The following is a 23,341-nucleotide window of genomic DNA, read 5'->3' on the forward strand; positions in this document are numbered from 1 at the left end:
GTTCGTTCCCTATATAGGGCACTATATCATGAACACTATATACTATATAGGGAATAGTGAGTGAGTGTATAGGGAACGATTTCGAACACAGCTTGTTATTTTAGTCGCGGGTCGATGACGTCGTGAACTATATGACGTATTCGCACGGTCCAATCACATTTCTTTATTTTAAAGAAAAACTCGACTTCAAAATCCTGCTGAACTCGAAGCCACCGGTTGCCAGTACAAGTTTATCTTCCCCTATTTGTCGACAAAATGGAAAACGAAATGCAATGGTCTATGCAGAAAAATATTAGCAACTATGTGAATATTCTGGACCGAATGACAGAAAAGGTATGGGTCAACTTGTCAATTGTCTGGGCGTTGTGTAGCGACCATAGTAGTCGGCCACTAGTAGGATGGACTAAATTTATAGTTGACATGTCGCCGCATGTGCATTTTGTGAAGAAAATGCGTGCGGTTTCACCAACTCGTCGTGTACGCAATGTTCAGTGAGCATGCTGACATATTTATGCCAGCGAGGCTTATGAGCGAGACAGCCGAGGTGAGTTCCTTGGCCGCTTTGAAGCCAACTTGTGCTGTAATCCATTTGGATGGTACGCCGTTACGTGCAAGTTGTAAGTCGCAAATTTTCCAGCTTTCTTGCGCCATTTCACTGAGGCACGTCCGCTTTTGGTCGTAGTATCTCGTCGCTTTGAAAGTAGAGAGTTCAGTGAGGCGAACGTACTGCTCGTAATCAAAAAATTGCTGCGCCCGTATAGAGATTTATTTTTACCTTGTATCACGTTGGTAATTAATGTAGATTTTAAATGCTTTTACATACTTGATTACAGTTCTACTTAATGCCGGGCATCAATTTATGCATTGCAGGGTCTTGCTGTGCCTTTAATGCAATTTAAAGTAGTGTTTGTTTTCGAACTGGTTTGCTAATGAGGCTAATGTAGCTAACATTAACAATGACTAGCCAATGAGAAACGGGAAATCTACTGCGACTAAAAGGGGAAGTTCCTCCGCGAATTCCGCAAGAAAGCTGAGATTTGCAACTTACGACTTGCACGTACCAACGTACCATCCAAATGGATTACAGCATTATTGAAAAAAACAGGGCTGATTGTTTTTGTTTGATTGCGAGTTATGGCAATTCCTGTCTTAATTCCGGTGCATTATTTTTTGGAGGCCTGATCACGCGTGGTTTCTATATGTGGATACGAACAACCCAGAGTTTTTCGCCTTCGGAATGGTTAAAGTCAGCGTTTTTTCCCCATTTTCTTGCATTAGAAAAATATAGCCAACAAAACATTCCACATTATGGTGTGATCCAGATGCCTCGGACACCAGCCTTCCGACTTGTGATGTCACGCTGTCGGAGCACTTATAGCGTTCCCGTTCGTCTTTGTGATTGTGTCATGAAATTGGCCAGTCGTTGTTTCTTGTTAGCTACATTAGCCTCTTTTGCAAACTATCTCGAAGACAAACAACACAACACAACTTTACAGCAAGACCGTGTAATGCATAAATTGGTGACCGGAATACAGTAGCAATGTAATCAAGTGCGCAACATTAACATGACCAACGTGGTACAAATACAAAGAAAATAAATCTCTTTACGGGCGAAGCCATACACCATAATGGTGTGATCCAGATGCCTCGGACACCAGCCTTCCGAGTTCGAAGTGGGGAAATCTCACAGCTTTCTTGCGGCATTTCATGGAGAAACGCACCCTTTTTGTACCTAAAGGGAGGTTCTTAAGGGTACACCCATCAAGGACCCTCCAAAATGGGGAACCATCACACAAATGTTAGGCTTCTGGGGATCCATCATTTAGATTTTGGATTGGTTGTGTGTATGTATGTCTATATTATAAAATAATCGAAACTTCATTTGCACTCTATTCTATTCTTCTGTTTTACAGTATATCAAATTGAGCAAACGGATTGGTGCAAAGGTGGTGGACTTCAAACATGAAACAAATGGAGGTAACTTAGCAATACTATAGTTGGTTTTTTATGGGTGACATGTTTTATATCTGTCTTTAGGCTTATATTTGTTCAATACTTAAGTAACGACCTGGCCTCAGTTTGCCATCGTCTTTAGAATCAATGAATATAGATCGTTACACCAATAGTTCTGCTTTGCCTAATACATTATGTGCTTACATGCTCAAGACATTGCACGGTCCATAACAGCGACAGAGTTGGAGATTTCCAGGATAGAAGCAGAGGTTTGCATATATATATATTTTTGTCCTTTTTGATTGAGAGCATTTACCTATCTACTTATTTGGTGGTGGGCTGTAAAAAAAACAACGATTTAGAGTATAAATATTTAAGCCCATTGTATTTGCTTTTTAAAATGTATGAATTATGTTAATATATTGAGGGAAAAACATTAGACTGTTATTATTGTATTCAATGTAAGTTTGCTATGATTTAAAGCTCTTTCTCACCGTAGAGGCCAACAAGTTGGAGGGAATATTCCTTCACAGGTAAATGGGAACTATTGGCTAGATAACATTAGTTTGTTTATACATTTGTCTTGTTTATACAATACCATTTATTTTGTTGGTTGGGTGTCTTGAAAGGCGCCTCTAAATTAAATGTATTATTATTATTACAGATGGCAACACGACAAATGACTCCCAGGTAATTGACCACGAACATCTCTGGTGTACGAGTCACCGTATGGATTATGTGCAATGTTGCTCTCTCCTTTTAAATAGATTGATTACCAGGTGAAGCAGTCCAATGAGAGCGTTGAAAGTAATGACTCTATAATTGATGGTGAGACACATCTTTCTTATGTTTCTAGAAAAAGGTTTTGTTAAAATTATTCTATGCTCTTGAAAGATTATAGTTGGCCTCAACAACATTAAATGATGACGGCGTTATATCCAAAATCCAAGTGGGCACCTTATCTTTCGTATCCCACAGGGGTGTCTGAGATGGACCAAACCCAGGCTTCTGGCATTGGCCTGTTGGATGAACCTCAGGGGAACCTGATGGATGTGTTGGTGCAGCCTGAAGACCAGAATGAAGAGCTGGAACAAACTCTGAGTAGTCCTCGTAGCACTCTGATGGAGCTGTTCCCCCAAATGATCACTCAGATGGGGAAGACCTCTCCCCGGCAGAGGTACACAAAGATGAGACCAATTGGCAGCAAGGCCGGGACCGGCAAGCCCTCACCCAGGGGGGATTGCCACGACCTCTGCCAATCTGGTGATGAACACAACCTGAAAGCAGCAGTTAAAAGCTGCGTGGCCATGATCCATTCCCCTGTGCAAAGACATTCCAACCTGACTCAGCCGCTGCAGGGTGTGGGAGCATCTTCTGAGAGTGAGGCAGAACCGGGCGAGGAGAGATGGCCAGTGGACGGAATTTTCCTTGTTGATGCAAAGCAAGGAGTCAATGAACCATACATTCACTGTGTCCAAGGGTTCTCATCCCTGTTCGCCTCTCTCTGGCAAACCTCAGGGACAAAGCCATTCCACTGCAGTGCAATCCCCAGCTCAGACCCTGAGGTTTAACAGAAGCAATGGCCCTTATGTGATGGAGAGCTCAACTGTTCCCAAGACTCTGCAGAGCTTGTTAAATACAAGGGGGAAGAACCATAATGGCTATGGTGGATCTCCCAAGGCTTTGGCAAGACAGAACCCTGTATCATCTTCTATACATGAGCAGCACTCCCGGTCACCAAAGAGAAGGCTCTACCATCAGGATTGTCACAGTCCCTCCCGGATTAGATCGGACTCCCTACAGTCGTCCCTCCGGCCAGGTGGAATGTATTCCCCTGCCAAAATAGAAGAGGCGTTCAGAAATCTTTACCACAAAGTTGTCTGTCTGGCCAAAGCTCCTCTCTCAAAATGCTCTCCCTGTCGTTGCTCTGCTCGAAGATTAGAGGCCAACATTGGGAGCTCTTCTTCCCCTGCCTCTGCACCGTCACCTCTGGCCCTTTCCCCCCACCGCTCCAACCTGCGGAAGCGTGCCAGGGAGCTCGACTAGGACAGGTCTCCCACTTTCAAACACCCCTGGGGATGGAACTCGTCCCCTGGCGCCATTTCAAAGAGAGAAGACTGCATCTGTAACAGTGCAGTCCTGAGTTGGTGTTCTACATTATTGCGTTGGATTTTACGGTACTGCTCATTCAAGTTAAATTGTATTCATTGTTTAAGTATTGTTTCCTGAAGAAAAAATTAAATCACTCCATACAACTGTTACGCCACCTTGTTTTTCATTGGTAGGCAGCTTAAAGGTGAACCTCCATTAAGAAGTCAACTTGAAATAGGAAACGGCTTAAGAATAGCCTTTAATATAAATTGTTAATCTGTGCTAAAATTAAACCCCTTACGCCTCATGCCCACTGCATCCGTCCGTTGACTGATCCCTATTGACTTTGAATGAGGACGGACGTGCAATGCATTGGGGATCCGTTTGCTCCGTCAAAGTTGAACATGTTCAATTTTTTCGGCAGCGACAGATCCGTCATCGAATCAGATCACGTATGCAAATTGAAGCACTGACACTACTCAGGCTCTGACGACCCCGGAAAGCTCCCCCATCTGTCAGCCAAGCCTTCCGACGTCCTTTGACTGACAGTGCAGTGGGCACGAGGCGTTTGGGTAACAAAATGTAAGAAAATGTAACAATCCTTAAATGCAGCAGAATATTCAATAAAGGTGCAGTTACACGAATTATGAAGTGGTTGGGTTTTTAATTCAATTTTGTTATGTCAAGTTGTACAGAATTTCCCCATACATTAATGGGATGTCCAGGTAGCAGGTTTCATATAAAAAGCAGACTTCCTGAGGGAAGATCAGTGCTTCTTTCTGCCATGTGGTCACCACTCGAGCTCAACTGGGTATTTCCCAGTAAGGCAGGCGGTGCAGTGGCCGACTCTCCTAGAGAGTTTGTTGTTGGAGCTGATCATCTCGTCCTTCTCATGCAAGGAGGCGAGGCCTCCCTGAACGGCAGACAGCAGGCCTTCCACAGTGAGATACTTAACGCTATCCGCTCCTACACAAAAAAGTGTTAGTGACGAACTGCAAGACAATATCTAATACTGTAAATGCAGCAGTGTATTCTACTCTGTTTGGATTTTGTCAATGTGCAGGGCAATAAATGTGATTTATCAATGCAGTGATAAAAAGGTTAAAGCCTGGAATCCAATGTGACTCACCGATGTACCCAGCAATGTCCTGAAACTCTGGCCTGTTGGCAATAAGCTCTTCTCTGGTTGGAATGTTGATGCCCATGTAACAAGGATGCCTGATGGGTGGAGAGGCAACCCGGATATGGACCTGACAAAAGAAAAACGTCAATGTGCCAAAAATCCAAACCCATAAAATATATAATTCAAGTGTTGGGTCCTAACCTCTTTAGCCCCGGCCTCCTTTAGCAGTTTAATTATAGGGGAGATGGTGTTGCCCCTGACGATGGAATCATCAATGAGAACAATTCGTTTCCCAGCAAAGTTGTCTGTCAAGGCTCCAAACTTCTTCGCAACTCCCAGTTGCCTGAGGCGGGTGTTGGGCTGAATGAAGGTCCGGCCAACGTAGCGATTCTTACACAGGACCTCCACATATGGCAGCCCAAGCTGCCAGGTCAGGTGAAAGGAGTACGTTTGCAACACATCTTGGTAAAAACACTTTAACCGAGTCTGTGGCTAAAAACCCTTTTCATTGTGAATAAATAGAAGACTTGCAACCTGCTGAGCATATCCCAGTGCTGCTGGGGTTGCAGACTCTGGCACGGTGCTGACCAAATCTGCATCAGTAGGGGCCTCGATGGCCAACTGGCGTCCACATCGCTGCCTGACAGTGTAAACCATCTGTCCTGAAACGGAGTGAGGCAAAACCTTTAAAAAAGGACACATCAGAAGCTGAACTTCTGAGTGATATTGAGATGTCAACATTTAGTCTAGACATTGAGTCTACATTGCATAGCACCTTTGAAAACAACTAATATTGTTTTGTTTGAATTACTTATTTTGTCAAAATTAGATTCCTAAATTAGTCGGAAAGGAAATGGGTAAAGTTCCAAGAGTACCCCAGGGCTTCCCAATAATTTATACACACCTTCAAATATGGAGTCAGGTCTGGCAAAGTAAACATATTCGAAGATGCAGAACGCCGGGACGTCTCCCTCTGGGCGAGGAACAATACTCAGGGTTTTGACTCCGTGTTTGGAGATCTGGACTATCTCACCCGGCTGGACTTCCCTGTAGTACCTGATGATTTAAGAGGCCAAAGCTACATTTAGTAAGGATCCAATGAGGAGACACCGGTGTGGCCGTCCAACGGCAGTGGGACATCTTATGAAAGCCTACACACCTGGCACCAATGGACTGGAAGCTGCATGACTCAGAGGACACTACCCAGCCCTCGGTATCCCCCTCGCCGCCACCTGAACAGCAACCAAGAGAGCAAGTTCATGGTCTTTCTGCGGCTTCCTCTGAGGACGCACAGCAGTGTTTATAATGGCTCACTAATTGCTCCCACATAGGTATGGCGATTTGATCCACATAAGAGCAAGGCCACTTGGTAAAATTTAGCATTCCATGCAACCCATAGTTCCTTCTTGGGAGAAAAAGGAATACTTAAATCTTCACCTGAACTTTGCAGTTTGGAGATAGGAACGATGCGCCCAATGCAGAGGGGCCGGTTCCCATAAGGGTCCCGGATGGCATAGACGACATCTCTGAACATTACCAACAGGGAATAGGATGTGGGCGTCTCGGTCATCAGATTTTTGATTCTGAAAAAATCAGGGTTTATATTTTTCAGACTGCAGTATCCATTGTACAACGATGTTAAGAACAACCCGTCTATGCTGAAACACCAAGGTTAGCATGTGTTTATTTGTAGAGGAGCTTGTCTTAGAAAATCCAGTTTTCCATAGGGTTACCTAACATGATCAACATTCAGGAACATATTTGAAATGTTCCCCAAACTATTCCTTATAGATGTGTGCCGCTTCATTTCATTGTAAGAGCATTACCTCAAAGTAAGTATGTACAGTAAAAAAACAAATAAGTATATGTTGTTCAGGTAAAAAATTGTTCACAATTACTCCAATACAAGTAACAAAATAGTCTGGTATCATAAATCGCTGCATTAACAATCCTACTTCCCAACACTGACCTGGCAACCCAGTCAGGTGCATCCACCTCTTCCATAGGTGGGGTGAGGGCGAGCAGCTGGGTGATGAGCTCACTATCAGAGCTGGTCGACAGACCAACGCCATGGCGCATCACCTGCAAACACAAACACACATAGATCCAACAAATCCCATCTAGTACAGAAATGATTTAAATATTTCTGAGATAACAAGCTTTGAAACTCCAGGACGGACGGACGCATGCGCACACGCACACGCACACACACTTTTTTGCGCAGGGCAGCAGCGTTGATCAGCTCTCCGTTGTGGGCCACTGCGATCTCTCCATGCAAGGTATCAACTACAAAGGGCTGGCAGTTCTGCAGTTCCGAGTTCCCTGAGGTGGAGTAGCGGGTGTGGCCAATCCCAAGGTTGCCATTTCTGAGCTTCTGAAGTGCTTCAGCAGGGAAAGCAGTGCTCACTAATCCCATCCCCTAGAAGAGGAAGAGCAAGACATACCTTTTAGAATGCCATGATTTGAAACCGTCTGTAAAATATATCACTGTAATAATGAGTATGGTCATGCATATAAAATATTGAAATCCCCTTACTTGAATCTTGGTTTGCCAAGGAAAATTAGTGTGATTAAAAAGGCAGCCAATTTTTCCCCATATATAGACATCTGACAACTTGTAGAATTTATTATAAAAGTTTAATTAGTATGAATGATAAAAGGTGATTCAATAATGCCAGTGTTAATCAAAGGGATCAAGATTAATAAAGAGACTAGAAATCAGATAAGATTTGTTTCCCCATTAAAAATAAAATGAAATTCTTCCTCCATGCTTAGTCAACAGACCATTATTACCAAGTGTGTACGTATGAAAACTAACCGTAAGAATGCATAAACCTGCTACATTGCTTGAGGTTCCAGAAAGGGGTTTCGAAGAATGCAGTCAAAAAATAGATAGTTAAATTAAGATGGAGATAAGTTTTTTTTATTTTGTTTCTTTTTACCGGTTAACGATCCTCTCAAACAATATATCACGTATCTGCTCTTGGCATATAAAAAACATGTGTAATACTATCAGTCTAATTAACGTGAGAACCGTTCATATGTGTTTATTTCCTGGCTATGAAATCAATGCATTCCAAGTGCCGTTCCACAACATAACAATGGCGGTTGTCGCCTTTAACAGAACTAGTGTTCTGTTAAACGGACGATTGTATACATGTGTTAAACATACATAGCGATGTATAATACATAAATAAAACCCAATACGCAAAATAAATCCAAAACAAGAATAGAAGCTGACGATAAAATCAGACATAACCATCCAAATAGTGTATTTATAGTCGTTTTATAGTCGTATAGTCGTTTTTAAACGTGACAACCGAAGTAATCTTAACCATGCGTGATGAATTCCTGCGACGTATTTAGCCCCAAACATCAATTTCATCATTCAATGTAAAAAGAACTGGCGCACCGCCGTGTTAAGTAAATGATCGCCAGCGGCGCACCGTCGTATTGCATAATTTAAAAATATGATAATAGTCTTGCCGGGACAGGTTAAATAACTTAAATTCATACGGATGGTTAACCCGGGCTACTTTACCCATCGTTGTTCCCTTATGAAACAATGCACCTTGCTTTTGACTTCACCTTGTGAGTTGTATATGTTGGTGGGCTGGCTCCATTGCTTGTGACAATTCCAGCACTTTCCTGGCCCCTACGTAAACAGAAGGGAGAACATCAACAGTGAAATCAACGATCTTGGGTGGATTGCAATTCAATTTCATGGCTACAACGTTTTTTTCTGCAACACTTGAAACAAACAAAACCAGTTTATTGCAACCACTTCTACGACGGCAGCAGGGAGGAATGTGCAGCTCTACAGTACTGAAGCCATGTAAAATCTTGTTGCTGCCGTTTCAACCTGTTTACCGAGCTGCTTCTCAGATTACATTTGGCCCCTCCCCCGTGCCACACAGCTTAAGCCAGTGGCGAGGCTGCTTTGTTACACGCAAGCGTAGATTTCGGGTTTAACCGCCTGGTTGCCTTGGAAACCGGGAGGCAATAAGAGGTGGATTGAGGGGGAAGAAAAGCGTTTCCAGGTCATTCCAATCATGGAGAAAAAAGCAAGGCAACAAAGGGGGGCAGAGGAATGGTGATAGAGGTAAATACCGACATGTAAAGGCAGTGGGGTGAGGCAGGGTTGCTAGCTATTATTTCAGTTTGGGAAGCTCTGGTAGGCAAGCATGTTGGCGAGAGCAGAACTAGCTTTGGCTTAATCTCAGAGCGTCTGAGAGTCCTCTGTGTTCAACGCAAATGGAGGGAATGTTAGGCCAAGTGCATCATGAGGCTTGTGGTAAATTAATACTTGTGTTTATTGAAAAACCTGGGGGGCAACATTGGGCTTGAGCCAATGTTGTCTAAATGGAAAATGTAGATTTGGTCTATATGTTCTCACCAGAATCCAGCCTTAAGTCCTATTGCATGTCGATCCTGCTTCAAGTCAAATGCTTTCCTGCTTAAGTCACATGTTATTATCTGCCTGACAACATCCTAGCTTAAACTGACACGCTTCTGGACGAGAGTAGCTTCAGCGAGTGCTTGGAGAGGAAATTGAATGCCATGTTATGGGTACTCCCTCATTCAGCACAATGCATTGTGTTTTACTCTCACAGATAGAAACAAGAGAATCTCCACGACAGTCTCCAAAGCAGAAAGAGGCGTTTCAACAAACTCCAGCCAAGGAACCGGCTTACAAATGAGTTCTACACACAGGTCTACAGATGGCTGGGAAGAGCAGGAAGATGCGTGTAGTGATGTAGCCTACTCGGAAAAGGAATGTCATTGTAAGTTTAACTCCAAATGTTAAGTCTACAGCTAACAATTTAAGAAAAGCTGTAAAACTAAAAGAGCTATATGTAAAAAATGTACTGTACTAAATCATAAAATGATCTTATGTCAGATTAAGGAAAAATGACAAATCCAACATTTCTGGCTTCTCTGACAATGCTACAACCACTATGTTCTGAGAAATTTCCGTTCTGGGTTGGAACGTTTGTTATGGTTTTGGCCTGCATGTTATGGTTTGCTATTCTAAGAGTACCCTAGGTTGCCAGATATTGAACAAATTGGTTTTGTGTCTGGGAACAAACGTCTCACTATCTCATACCCAACATAACATCAGCATGTATGCCTGTTGGTGTGTGGATGCACGTTGGTGTGTGGATGCACGTTGGTCTGTGCAGCGCTTCATGGGCGGATCCAAGGGCCACTGCCTTACACTCCATACATAGCCGAAGAGGGGGGCCGCCATTGGACCGACAAGGAAGTGCGCGCTCTGCTGTGCGTGTGGGCCGACCGAACCATTCGGGACCAACTCAAGTGCACACTTCGCAACAAGTCAATTTTCCAGGAAATGGCCCATCAGATGCAACAGAACTTTGGCGTGGTGCGGAACTGGAAGCAATGCCGCACCAAGTATAAAAACCTCAAGTACGAGTACAAGACTGCCAGGAACGTGCAGGCCACAGGGAGCGGAGTGGGTCCGGGGAAGTATATGAAGTTCTTTGACGAGGTGGAAGGCATTCTGACCGATAGGGAACTGGACATCGGGGCCTGGTGTAATGGAGACATGGAAGCAGGAATTCTGGGATCTCCGGCAGGCCAGACGCCGCAGACCATCAGAGCGTCCGAGAGTGAGGTCATCATAGAAATTGACGATGGCAAGTATTACATTTTTTCAGATATCAGCAGCAGCCAATAGTTCAAACACACCCACTTGGAAAACTCTTTAACTCTTTAACTTGTCATGCTGTCCTTACAGATGACAGTGACGACTATGAGAATGATGTTGATATGGAGCAGAGACTGAAAGGAACAGGTTTGAAAGAAACAAATACATCAGGCTGCACATTATAAACCAAAAATGATGAAGTCCTTGTTTAAAAGATTTGGACTATCAAGAACCATACTTCAAAACGTTAGACATGTTGCTTACTTTACCTTGTTCACCCTGTTTAGAACACTTAACGTTATCACTCACCTGAGTGAGCATTATCAGTCATCATCCATCCACACATCTGTGGGTTATCATTTTGTATGCCGCACTATCAAGTTGCCTACTCAGGTTAAATGCCTGATGTAGTGGAAAAACCTACAAGGTTCATTGGGAAATCTATGTACTTAAATACAATAAATTATTTCAATTCTGATTTTGGTAAGGGTTTAACAGTCAGTATATATATTACCAACACAAACAGTTTATCAGCTAACTTTGCTGGCAAACATTTATATAATCCACAACAATAAAAAAAATAATGGCAAAAATGTATGTAAAAAGGAACATTGAAAGAAGATTGTCCCTTAAAATCTTTCAACAATCATTCATCACATTTTGATATTTATACTGGGCAGCCGTGATTTTTTTTTTTTCTGACAATTAAAAATATCTGCATTTCTGTTTTTGTACATCTGCTTACTCAATGAATATTTGGTCACTCAAGATACCTACCTATCTTCAAACCTTGCTGCGTCAGGCAGTGGCCAGTTCCATGTGGTAACTGTATCGGACACGGGCCGGAACTGGAGTGACCAGGAGATCCGGGCGCTTATTCAAGTTTGGTCTGAGGAGGGCATGTGCAAGCAGCTGGAGAACTCCACCAGAAAGAGGGACATCTTTGTCCAGATCTCAAACAGGTTAATGCTGCAGGGCGTTGAGAGAGACTGGAAGCAGTGCCACACCAAGTACAAGAACCTCAAGTACCTGTATCGCTCTCTGCAGAAGGGGAAGGCGGAGGGCACCGACCCGCGGCGCCTCATGAGGTTCTATGACGAGGTAGATGCCCTTCTGACCCGCACCAGTACTGACTCTCCATGTGTGATGGGATACACAGAGCCCTACATTGAGCCAGACGGACTCTCAAGAATGACAGGCGATGAGGGGAGAAGCACGGCTGGTGTCAGTCCGACAAAATCGTTGACCACCAAGTCAAATCCTGGCATTGGGGAAGACGGAACCCAAAATACTGATACTTTCTTGTCTACAAGCTTGGAGGTCATACAATGTATTCACGATGCAGAATCTAAGCCACATGTAGTCATGGAACAGAGTTTGGGGCAACAACCACAGAGAAGCGTTTTACGTGAGTGATTCAATAGTCAGTTCCTATTCATATTATTACAAACATTTGTGCATATCTAGTGGTTAAAAACTTGCAGGGTTTGATAGTTAGAGTGCGGGATCATGGAAATTGAATTTGGTTCATATTGCAGGTCATGCAGAAACAACGTTTTCGGAAAACAGAGGAATAAAGAGAAAAGCTGTACATCAAGGTTGTTAAGAGTGTCTATCCTGTTCATTAATTTGTAAGACAGCCAGCAACGTGATTTTGCGCAACTGGGTTAGCCATGGACAGTCCGGTGACTCTGAAATTAAATTATAAAAGACGGATGGTCAAGAGTTACAACAGCTGACCAAGTCGTGATTCGTAATGAAATCACGTGCATCTACTTTACTGAAAAAGCATCTAATCTTATTGAAGGCCACGTATCTTGTCCACATAAACAATATAACCCTTTCTTTTCTCATATTTCTATTTTCAGATACCACAGTGAGACTTGCGAAACGACTCGTTACCAGTAAAGAAGAACAGGACGACATTCCGATAATAGAGATGAGTTCAGTTCGTTCTTTCTGGGCATCTAAACCGATCACGGACAGCAAGGTAACCTCGATTCCCCCCGTATTACTACCAAGTGGCAAGAACCAAAGCAATTGTACTAGTACAACAAAAAATGCAACTAAACAACTTATAAAAGCTGTAGGCCCAACATGTTTTGGGCTGTGAATTGAGGAACATGATCCCTGGTTATTGGTGGAATGAGTACAAGGGAAGAGCATAATATCTAGTATTCAATGATGATTGAGTATATCGTTTATGCCACTGTAAAAGGTCAGATTGCCCAAGGTCATACATTATTTGATTTTAAGACCATTAACAGGCAGTTTAATAGTATAGGATACGGCCGTATCCTATACTATTAAACGTGGGAATATTGCGTGGGAATATTAATGATCGTGTCTATCATGTGTTGACAACATACCTGTGTTGCAACGCCGTAAGTCCCAAAGTTAAGACCTGGGCAACTTCCAGCTGTGTTGGCCACTCTCCTGCTGCAACACATCCGAAGACGCCGCACTCTTCTCCGATCCCATTCTCTTCAAACTCCATCCTTAATGGACTTGCTTGCCTCCGCTGCACGTACTTGCAGAAAAAGTTAAAGAGCGCGATTACACTACGATTCCCTTAACCACGTGCAAATCGGTAGACTTGCTAAGTATCCAGTCAATTGAACCGTTTTCGACACAACTGGAACGGCCTATCGTCGATAGAACGGATGGAAGCACAACTATCAGTCGCACGTGACAATTTACGATCATTCAACTTTAAGCATCCTCATCTGATAGATGACTAATTTACGTTTTCGATGATAACATGAATGTTCTGACGACTTCTGATTAATTATTTCGGATCATTGTGCCCGTAGAAAAGTCGAAAAACAGGGTTGCATTAAAATACTAGAAGTCTGATTCTGGAATGGCAACGTTATTACCCCCACGTGGTACCACTGCAGTGCTCTGATTGGCTCTTGCATTTGGTCTTCGCGTCACTTTAGCAAACTTCCCGGTTCCTCTCCCGAGTCCCCGACACGCGCTCCATTCTCTGCCATCTCTAATTTGTAAGCCACGGGTTTATTTTCAGACGTTTAAAACGCTGTCGGGCGTTTTCGTCTTTGTCTTTTGTTTCATTCTCAAGGACCACACGTTTTGCAAGAACGCTATGGCCGCTGCACAAGGTAGGCGGACTCTTCATCTACCCAAAAAGTTTTTGCGCAACATTCCTCACATTTCAGCAAGTCTATCAAATGTTAATGGACGCTTTTGTGGCTGTGCATGTTTTTTTTTGTTTGCCTTTTGTTAGAGTTGAAACTTGGCCAGAAACTGAACGAGGGAAAGACGAAGGAAATTTATTCGCTTGTGGATCAGCCCGGTCTAGTTCTGGTGCAATCCAAAAACCAGATCACTGCTGGAAATGCGGTTCGGAAAGACCAGATGGAGGGCAAGGCCGCTATCGCTAACAGAACCACCAGCTGCGTATTCAAGCTGCTGCAGGAGGCAGGTGAGAAACACCGTCCGAAGTGATTCGAGTCACTGGAACTGTGGATTTTTTTTTTAGGTGTTATGCAGTGTTTGTAAGTCTTCCTCCATGAATCAGATGTTACGTAAAAAGTCAATATTTCTAATGAACTGATATGTTTCAGTGTATTAGTTAAAATAAATCTAATGGCGAGTGTAAATGATTGTGTGCCAAAATAGTCTAAATCTGCCCGCCCCCATTTATGTGCAACAGAAGATATTGATTGTAGATAGATTACACTTCAATTGCTGTTACCATTCAGTGTCAGTCATTATGTACCAATGACGACCTTCTTAATTATATCCTATAGTAAACTTCCGGAGCTACCTACTTTTCTGCATTTCTATGTTCATGTTACACACAGACAATCATTTCCCAAAATATGTTAATGAATGAACACATGGTTAATCTCCCAATTTATATATTCTATGCGTGCTGCATGATCTGCTCTAGAAGCATTGAGTAGAATGGACATGATGAATGCTTGTAACGTTCAGGAATCAAGACGGCATTTGTGGAGCAGCACTCGGACACAGCGTTCATCGCGGTCCACTGTGAGATGATCCCCATCGAGTGGGTCTGTCGAAGGGTGGCCACCGGGTCCTTTCTCAAGAGAAATCCTGGTGTCAAGGAAGGATATCGCTTCTCTCCACTGAAGCTGGAGATGTTCTTCAAAGTAAGCGTATTGTATATTCTCAGAAGAAAATGTGTAGGGCTTCTGCATTCTAACATCACGTCGCAATGGCCGCGTCCATTACAGAAGTATATGAGCATAGGAATGTTATTTTATGATCATTTTGGGGGCGGGCAGATTTAAAAACCGATCATTTTGGAATTATTTTTCATTTTAGGGAAAGGTTGTTTTAAAACTTTCAAAGTGTTTCTCATGAATATCAACGTTTTGATTGTCCTAGTTTCAGTTGTATTTACGTTTTCTACCTGACGACTCAAAAGGACCAGGAGCATTGCCAACAATAAATCACATGATGAATTCCGATGTTAAAGCCCTATGTCCTTTTTAATCGTCATTGGTTTGACGGAATGGTATTTTTACTTTGCCTGCTTGAATTCTTCTGCATTATAAGTTTTCTCTATGTTGCTATTAGACCTTGGACCTATTAGACACTTTGCTTTGAATGTGCTTTAGGATGATGAATTTTTGCTTTAGGATGATGCCGACAATGACCCCCAATGGTCGGAGGAGCAACTGCTGGTGGCCAATTTCTCTCTGGCTGGGCTCGCCATCAGCCAGTGTGAGGTGGACATCATGAACCGCAGCACCGTGGCCATCTTTGAGATCCTGGAGAGGGCCTGGGCCACCCAAAACTGCACTTTGGTTGACATGAAGGTACATGGTCTCATTGCTGCCCCCGATTGGTAAAAATACATAATAAAAAATTGAGATTATAGTGTGCAGATTTGAAAAGTTTGCACATGCTAGGGTTGGGCAATTGTCTACAAGCTTCCATCGTCAGATTGCGGATGTGTCGACGTTCAGGCACACGCGCGCAATAGCTCCGCCATGTTTACATGGCGCTTCTGATCCGATTAGAAGTGGAAAAACGGCTCTATCGGAATAATATTTTTCTTATATGCGCGTCAATCAGAATACAATTCTCTGATCGGAATACAATTCCATGCGGAATAGAAAGAGGTGGTGTAGCCCGCTATAATCAACATGCTTTTACTTTAGAGGGATGGCAATTGCGACGGCTGCAATTGGGCCATCTGTACTTTTATGCACACCGAACTAGACCACCGTCAAGGAAAGTGGATTTTTTTTTTGCCTTGTGTCCGGTTGCTAAGCGACGTCAACGTCTTTGGCACCCTACTTCTCTGCTGGTCAACACTACGAATGGTAATTGTAAAAAGACACACCGTGTTAAGATATTGTTTCGTTTTGGCAAGGAGCCATGCAATAAGCGGGATGATGTTTATTATAATGCATCCCTTACATGTATCATATATGTTCAGACCAACCTAATGGTTTTCCGACAGACATACGGACGTACGCATACCACTTTTTTGAAATGCCATATATACAGTACATCCGGATTGCATGATGGGAATAGATCTATTCAGATTAGAAATCAAATAGGATCAGAAGTGTCCATGTAAACGCGGATTAGACAGACACACGCAATGGCTCCGCCATTTTCTTAACCCACGCGCACACACACCCGCGCACACGGAACGTTTTTCAAAGTGACATGCAGCGGAGTGTGATGTCATTTCGCCGTGCGAGCAGACCGGCAGGTTTCGAGGCTCTCCTCTCCTAGGAGTGAGTGACTACGCGGGTCAGCACTACAAAGTGTGTTTCCAGCTGTGCCAGTTAAATTCAATTGCATTTGCGGGGCTTTTTAAGCTGTAAAAGTATTCACCAGACCACACACAGCACACCACAGCGCTGTTTTTCTGGCAATAAAAATAATTATTAATAAAAAAAAAAACCTTTCATCGTCAACTTGAGACAATTGACGATGGAATCCATCTATCGTCGATAGAATCGACCATCGGCCCATCCCTAGCACATGCATAAGGAGTTATATTTTATGTAAACGAGGACGGAAGGGGGACATATTTTAACTACTTTAGTCTTCCAACCATGCGCTGGTACACAAGGAGACTCGTTAGTCTTATGAGTAATCGCTGTGTTCTTCCTACGATGATACCTTTTCACCAAGGTATAATTTTTGTACAATTGTACTTGTGAAATGGCTTGAATCATAATTTAGGCTTTATTTAATGAATATCTTATTAGATCGAGTTTGGTGTCAACGTCACCACCAAAGAGGTTGTCCTCGCAGACGTGGTTGACAATGATTCCTGGAGGCTGTGGCCGGCAGGAGACCGGTGCCAGCAGAAGGACAAGCAGGTAGAGGTTCTCCACCTTTGCTGCACTACATCTCCACCAATGCAGTTCTGTTGGGAGGAAATCACTTTGAATAATGTGTACTATTTTTCTTCCTTGTGCTAGGTGTACCGTGATCTTAAAGAGGTCACACCTGAAGCTATGCAGGTGGTTAAGAGGAACTTTGAGTGGGTCTCTGAAAAGGTCAAGGTACGTACTACTCTGTTCTCGTTGCTTTCTTGAAAGGAGTCTCATTGTTTGGCGTTGAGCCAGAATGTTTATTGTGGGGATTTGGTTAATTCTCAACCAATTGGATTTCTGTAGTGTTCTTAAAATTCCATTCATATTCTGCAGAGGTTTTCATTATTAGTCATAAAGTCATAACCATCCGAAGTACACGTTCCACGAGGTTTTATGTGGTGAAAAGATGGTATATGCTCCTGTAGAAGCTAGTTAAAGAAAGTTTTAAGCAAAGCATGTTTATTTGCAATGTCATTTAAAAGCACTACACAACCCACAATTCTAAAGTGTAACACTGTCTTTGATTGGTGGGGCTCGCTGTTGCCACTGAACTCCATCGCTTACCACAGAGCAACCATGATTTTCCTTAGACTTATGGAAAGTTAGAGTTGTTGATAGATGCCCGATAGGGAATTGCAGGAAGGCCATTTTTTATAATTCGCAATTTTTGGTCAAAATCACAGTTCGATATTTCCCCAAATCGTTCAGCCCTACTGGAAGAACTCTGTTGCGGTTATACAATTATTTTTGAGTTTGTTTGTTCATAAAACTCCTTCAAATGCACTATTGGCCTCAGTGGTAGCTAAGTTTTTAAGATTTTTAGAAGGTGTGTGGGTGTGGGTGGGGTCGTGCTGAAGGGAATGTGCTTCCTCCAAAAAGGGAGTAATCACTTAACGTTTTTACACTGGCAAATATGCCCGACTTGCGCCCGCCTTTTTCCCGGCATGGTTCGCGTTTACACTGACTGAGGTAATATACCGGCTTGACTTGCACCCCGATTGAGCCTCTCGGACCCTACACACATTGGGGAAGTTGATGTAAATGCGATTAGAGGGCTTTGCGGTTCCAGGGGCGGGACTTCGGTAGAGGTGTTGCTGCGTTGTCTCTAAAACAGAGACAACGCAGTGATATCAACATGAGTAATACTAACTGGAGAGACGGTGAAGTCTGCAAGCTGCTGACATCATGGTAGAGAAGGTGATGCAGTTGCATTTAACAAAGACGGTGAAAGATGGGTGTTATCTAGAATAGACGCAGAGGAACTTTCCTTATGAGGCTTTTGTCGGGATAAAAAAAAACATGTGGTCAGCAAAATAAAGAATATGTTAACGTTTTTGCGTTTTTGCAATTGTATATACCGGTAGTAACCTACACTGAGATGTTTTCGACTCATTCGTGAATGCGAGTGGCTTGTATAAAGAAACATTCAGAGTATGTATATTTCCCGATGTCTACTCTCCTTGCGTAGCCCCGCCTACTCCAATGAACGAAGAGAGCCGGCTCCGTGACAAAGGCGGATTTTAACCCCTCGGTTTTGCACAGGCAAAATGGCACAGACGGTGAAATTGCAGGGTGTGCCAAGCCGCAACCGTACCTGCTTGGCATTGAAAAATGCCTACAGTTTTACTCTATCACAGCAACCCCGCCTGGCCCATGTGACCTTCTGATGAGATATAAATATACCACCACCATTTTTTTACACCCACAATGGTTTTGTTGTTCTTAACTGGTACTATATTATCCTAATTGCTCTAAATGTCTTTACCATGTTATAATTGATGCTGTCAAGTGGTGGCGGCGGCAGCAGTAAATACTACGTGCCTAAAAACAAAAGTACTTTCAGAAAAAAAACAGTATTTACTATGGTGTATTGACTGTGAATGCCTTGTTCTTCAGCTGCTTCTGGAGAACCCAGCGTCGGGCAGGGTGGTGGTGTTGATGGGCTCCACCTCTGACATGGTTCACTGCGACAAGATCCGCAAGGCCTGCGGATCCTATGGAGTGCCCTGTGTCCTCAGGGTCACCTCGGCACACAAGGGCCCTGATGAGACCCTGCGCATAAAAGCAGAGTATGAAGGTGTGTCTTTAAAGCTTCTTGCTACAGGAATTGGGATAAATATGTTCCATGTCACTCACATTTACACTTTGTGTTTCGATTATAAGGAGAGTGCTGCAGGCACTAGTTATTGTTGGGCTTCATTAGGCGAGTGCTGCAGGCAGTGCTCAACTGCCATTGTTGGGCTTCATTAGGGTAGAGCTGCAGGCAGTGCTCAACTGTTGTCATTCTGAGGTTTATTTCTAATTCATTTCTATTGAACTCGAATGTTTCCCTTCCCTTCATATTAAATATTAATAGAAGTCTTTAACAGTGGTTTAAAGGGCAACTTCACCCATTTCACATAAGCTTTGTATTTTTAGAACCCCCCGCATATTTTTGAATGGTCTAGCATCATTCCCTTATTTTCTGGAGAGACTGGAGAGATCCGTATAGATCTCCAACACTTCCTGTTTTTAATGACGCAATATGACGATTTTTGCGTACAAGAAAACAGGAAGTGTAAGAGGGGATGATTCTCGTAAGACTACAACCACTAGTCCCACCCCCCTCTAGGGGGTGGGACCCACTGACGCTACAGACCTATTAGAGCAGTGCCAGTGGGTGGGACTTCACCAGCAGAAACTAACATCCACAGCGTCTGAAGCTAAGATAACAGAGGCTGTTGATAAAACTGAAGTACATTGGCGGAGGGTACTGGATCTGACATAGAAGTTCACCATTTCGAAAGAAATACAATTGAGGACTACCGTATTTTCCGCACTATAAGGCACACCGGATGATAAGGCGCACCTTTAATGAATGGCCTATTTTAGAACTGTTTTCATGTATAGGGCGCACCGGATTATAAAGGCGCATAGAATAGAAGATACTGCAGTCAAACGTTTGACTGCAGTATTGCATCGATATGCATCGTTATGCATCGACTAGACCGAGCTGTGCTAAAGGGAATGTCCACAAAACAGTCCGATAAAGTCAAACTTTATTAAGCGTTCTGACAACTCCAGTCACTCCCATGGTAACGATGTTCAAACGTTAATGTGCATATTAACAATATCTCATCAATATCTGATCAATATCAATATCTCTTAACAATAAGCTCACTTTTTCAGTTCATTCCCCGTCTACGAATCCCTCGAATTCTTGTGTGTCCCAATTGAACAGTTGGGCGAGTACGGCATCCAACATGCCCGGATCCCTCTCGTCATTATCCGAGTCAGTGTCGCTGCTGTTGCCAGGCAGTTCAGTGATTATTCCTGCCTTCGTGAAAGCTTAGACCACAGTTGAGACTGTTATATCAGCCCAGGCATCCACGATCCATTGGCAGATAGTGGCGTAAGTCGCCTGGCGCTGTCTCCCCGTCTTGGTCACGTGTGTTCGCCTTCTTGGCCCCGTCCACACGAAGCAGATTTTTTGGGTGAAACCGCATAAATAAACGCTTTTGGTGTACACGGGCTACGGCCACACCAAACGCGTGTAACGTGCCTAACTTGAAGCTTGATCATTGTGTGTCACAAAAATGGTTCAACGCGCCAACGCGCCTGTGGCTGCGCTGGATTTAGGAGTCCGAGGTAGGAAACCCAAACGCCGCCGTATTTGGGTGCATGATAGAGTTTAGATCGGGTTAGATTAAATAGATTAAATAAATAACAATAATCGGGTTAAATAACTTCACATGGTGTGTCTGGTGTGTTTCCAGCATTCGTAGTGTTGATCAGCAGATAGTCCGCCAAGACGTTGAGGTTGCTTAGCAACCAGAGACGCTGTCCATGCAAGTGAATGGAGCGTTCCCTCTTCGTCATAACTATCAAACCAAACATCCTTCACATTCAAGGAGCGAACATTATGAAATTAAAATGCACATTTCTCGTTAAAAATGTTTACATAAACGCATTTAATTGCGTAACTATGTTACTATTTCCACCCAGAATAAAGAAAGATGTCGGCCGTATGCTTCTGTGCAAGCGTCACTACTCTCTGCCAGTGACGTCGGGTCAAGCTCCACGCTGATTTGTTCCATTAGTAGATGGAACAAGTAGGTGTCCGATAGGCGGAGATGATCAGCGGGAGTGGCCGCCAGCGAAGCTGTGCATGGTGGGAGTTGTTGTCTTCAATCCACAAGCGCCAAAAAGTCACTTTCTGCCTTTTCTTGGTCAAGACTGCACCAAAGTAGAATTTTATTTTATTATTCCACTACATATAGGATCCAATTTCAATACATATTCATGCCTCCACCGGTGAAATGCTCCTTTAAGTGTTTTTAAAATACAGCACTTGCCCCTTTTTCTGCAGGAAATTGCATTTCCTTCAGGCATTCTTAGACAATTTCTAATTGTGTTTATTTTTTAATTTTTGGAATTTGTTTCTTTCTATTTGACTTGAAAGGTTCTATTGATGTGTTGTTGATGGCTGATTTAATCACTCACCTGGCAAGAGTCTGATGAATTCTTGGGTTAGGTGAGGCTACACACCTGTCAGGGGGCACAAGTGAGGCCAGCCTTTACCATACTATCAGGACCTCTGTCAGTTAGCAACTTCTTGCCCAACGTTCCAATAGACAGGCTTCATGCGTGACATCTACTTGGAGGAGCCCATCAAAGCAAATTGGGTTGAGTGGCAAAAATGCCACACTTTAGTTCATATTCAGTCTACACGGTCATCTTTTTTAAATATAATTGTTGGCAAGCTTTTGTATATACATTATAGTTAAAAAAAATGTACCTTATGTACATAAATACAAAAATATATAATCAAACAACCAAAAGACCATTTGGACTAAATGTGTCCTGTGTTTCCTAGGTGATGGCGTTCCTACTGTTTTTGTGGCTGTGGCGGGAAGGAGCAACGGCCTTGGCCCGGTGATTTCGGGGAACACGGCCTATCCTGTAATCAACTGTCCACCAATCACCGCTGACTGGGGGGCGCAGGATGTGTGGTCATCCCTGCGCATGCCAAGTGGTAAAGCATGTTCATAAACTGACCTTTTTTAGATCCCTTTTAATTTTTTTGGAAGTTGGTATCCCTGTGATATGACGTTGGTTCGACCACATTGGCGGTGGCCAACCTCCTTTCAGCAAGCTGCCTAATACCCCTACCTCTTCCTCACGTGTTGGTCCCCGTAGAGAAAAGGTGAACCTCTGGAACTCTCCTCTGATCCATAGGTCTCGGCTGCTCCACTGTGCTGTCTCCAGACGCTGCAGCCCAGTTCGCCGCCCAGATCTTCGGACTCGGCAATCACCTGGTGTGGTCCAAGCTGAGAGCCTCCATGCTAAATACCTGGGTGTCTCTCAAGATCGCTGACAAGAAGTTGCAGTCCTGCAGCCTTTAAGCCAGTTGCTTTGCCCATTCCAGACCTTTTTTTTTCCCCACATCTAATGAGTTATATTTGTGTTGTCTTGGTTCTTCCTGTCCAACTACTGTGCTTAAACCTGAAACATTCATTAAACCTCATATATGTGGCTGTATGGGCTAGAACATTTATTTATGTGCATGCCATTTCTGCTTACTATTTCTAGATCCAAAGATGACTATTAGTCCTGACAGCGGAAGTTGACACATTTTAAACCTTGTCCACTTTTGTCCATAAATATATTTTAGAAATCATATTGCATAGTCATTTACTTGCTCACATGCATGGTCGTTCTTGGTGTTTTATTTTATGAGCGTGCACTGCACTAAGACTACCACACGAGGGAGCTTGTAACAAATTTCAAGGCTAAATCCATTAATTCACTTTAATGACTTTGGAGCCAAGTGAGTGAGTCAGAATCTGAGGCCATATTTTTATAACATTGTTTGTTTCTCCAATCTGCTCTATGTACTGCTGTGATGCCAACGAAAACCCTTAATGTTAATTCTGTGTGGGAGGCTGAGAAGGGGTATAAGCACTAGGCTGCTATCTGTCCAAATCCTCTGCCTATTTAGTTCTGTGTTTTATATGATGACTCTGTTCCGTGTTCTCATGTAGCCTTTTCAGTAATGGGGTACGGTTGAGGAACCTCATTGGACACAATGTATGTCACAAATGCCTCTAACCAGGTCTCCTCAGTAACCGTTTCCCTGGCAACAACCACTCATACAAGTTCTGCACTTCCTTTTCAATCTCCTGCCCT

The 23,341-nt window shown here is 43.3% G+C and overlaps 4 protein-coding genes across 8 annotated transcripts; 3 read left to right on the forward strand and 1 right to left on the reverse strand.

Moving 5' to 3' along the window:
- Window positions 1-112: 112 nt before the first annotated feature.
- si:dkeyp-117h8.4 (uncharacterized) lies at window positions 113-4,214 on the forward strand. 4 transcript variants are annotated; one of them, XM_030373054.1, is made up of 7 exons: window positions 113-333; window positions 1,914-1,977; window positions 2,167-2,222; window positions 2,453-2,486; window positions 2,618-2,643; window positions 2,721-2,781; window positions 2,932-4,214. In XM_030373054.1, exons 1-7 carry the CDS (start codon window positions 256-258, stop codon window positions 3,522-3,524), a joined length of 912 nt encoding a protein of 303 aa, XP_030228914.1. In that variant the 5' UTR covers window positions 113-255; the 3' UTR covers window positions 3,525-4,214. The 4 variants fall into 4 exon arrangements, with proteins under 4 accessions (XP_030228914.1, XP_030228915.1, XP_030228916.1 ...); XM_030373055.1 differs by lacking the exon at window positions 113-333 and adding an exon at window positions 353-544; XM_030373056.1 differs by lacking the exon at window positions 113-333 and adding an exon at window positions 579-617.
- A 474-nt stretch (window positions 4,215-4,688) lies between these two features.
- On the reverse strand, window positions 4,689-13,654 carry ppat (phosphoribosyl pyrophosphate amidotransferase). Its single transcript, XM_030373050.1, has 11 exons — window positions 13,208-13,654; window positions 8,756-8,822; window positions 7,380-7,586; window positions 7,137-7,249; window positions 6,605-6,750; window positions 6,327-6,399; window positions 6,072-6,223; window positions 5,702-5,829; window positions 5,369-5,590; window positions 5,174-5,294; window positions 4,689-5,010 (listed from the first exon to the last, which is right to left on the reverse strand). Exons 1-11 carry the CDS (start codon window positions 13,333-13,335, stop codon window positions 4,835-4,837), a joined length of 1,533 nt encoding a protein of 510 aa, XP_030228910.1. The 5' UTR covers window positions 13,336-13,654; the 3' UTR covers window positions 4,689-4,834.
- On the forward strand, window positions 9,112-13,000 carry LOC115555973 (uncharacterized). Of its 2 annotated transcripts, none has more exons than XM_030373048.1 (7): window positions 9,112-9,269; window positions 9,781-9,951; window positions 10,351-10,827; window positions 10,929-10,985; window positions 11,608-12,246; window positions 12,377-12,436; window positions 12,707-13,000. In XM_030373048.1, exons 2-7 carry the CDS (start codon window positions 9,864-9,866, stop codon window positions 12,949-12,951), a joined length of 1,566 nt encoding a protein of 521 aa, XP_030228908.1. In that variant the 5' UTR covers window positions 9,112-9,269; window positions 9,781-9,863; the 3' UTR covers window positions 12,952-13,000. The 2 variants fall into 2 exon arrangements, with proteins under 2 accessions (XP_030228908.1, XP_030228909.1); XM_030373049.1 differs by having other exon boundaries at window positions 11,641-12,246.
- A 22-nt stretch (window positions 13,655-13,676) lies between the features above and the next one.
- Window positions 13,677-22,693, forward strand: LOC115555976 (phosphoribosylaminoimidazole carboxylase, phosphoribosylaminoimidazole succinocarboxamide synthetase). The gene is made up of 9 exons (XM_030373051.1): window positions 13,677-13,960; window positions 14,086-14,283; window positions 14,799-14,977; window positions 15,470-15,649; window positions 17,063-17,176; window positions 17,279-17,362; window positions 19,070-19,250; window positions 22,029-22,187; window positions 22,391-22,693. Exons 1-9 carry the CDS (start codon window positions 13,945-13,947, stop codon window positions 22,555-22,557), a joined length of 1,278 nt encoding a protein of 425 aa, XP_030228911.1. The 5' UTR covers window positions 13,677-13,944; the 3' UTR covers window positions 22,558-22,693.
- The last annotated feature ends 648 nt before the right edge of the window (window positions 22,694-23,341 follow it).

The sequence above is a fragment of the Gadus morhua genome, chromosome 12 (genome assembly GCF_902167405.1).
Source record: "Gadus morhua chromosome 12, gadMor3.0, whole genome shotgun sequence".
In the NCBI taxonomy this organism is placed as follows: Eukaryota; Metazoa; Chordata; class Actinopteri; order Gadiformes; family Gadidae; genus Gadus; species Gadus morhua.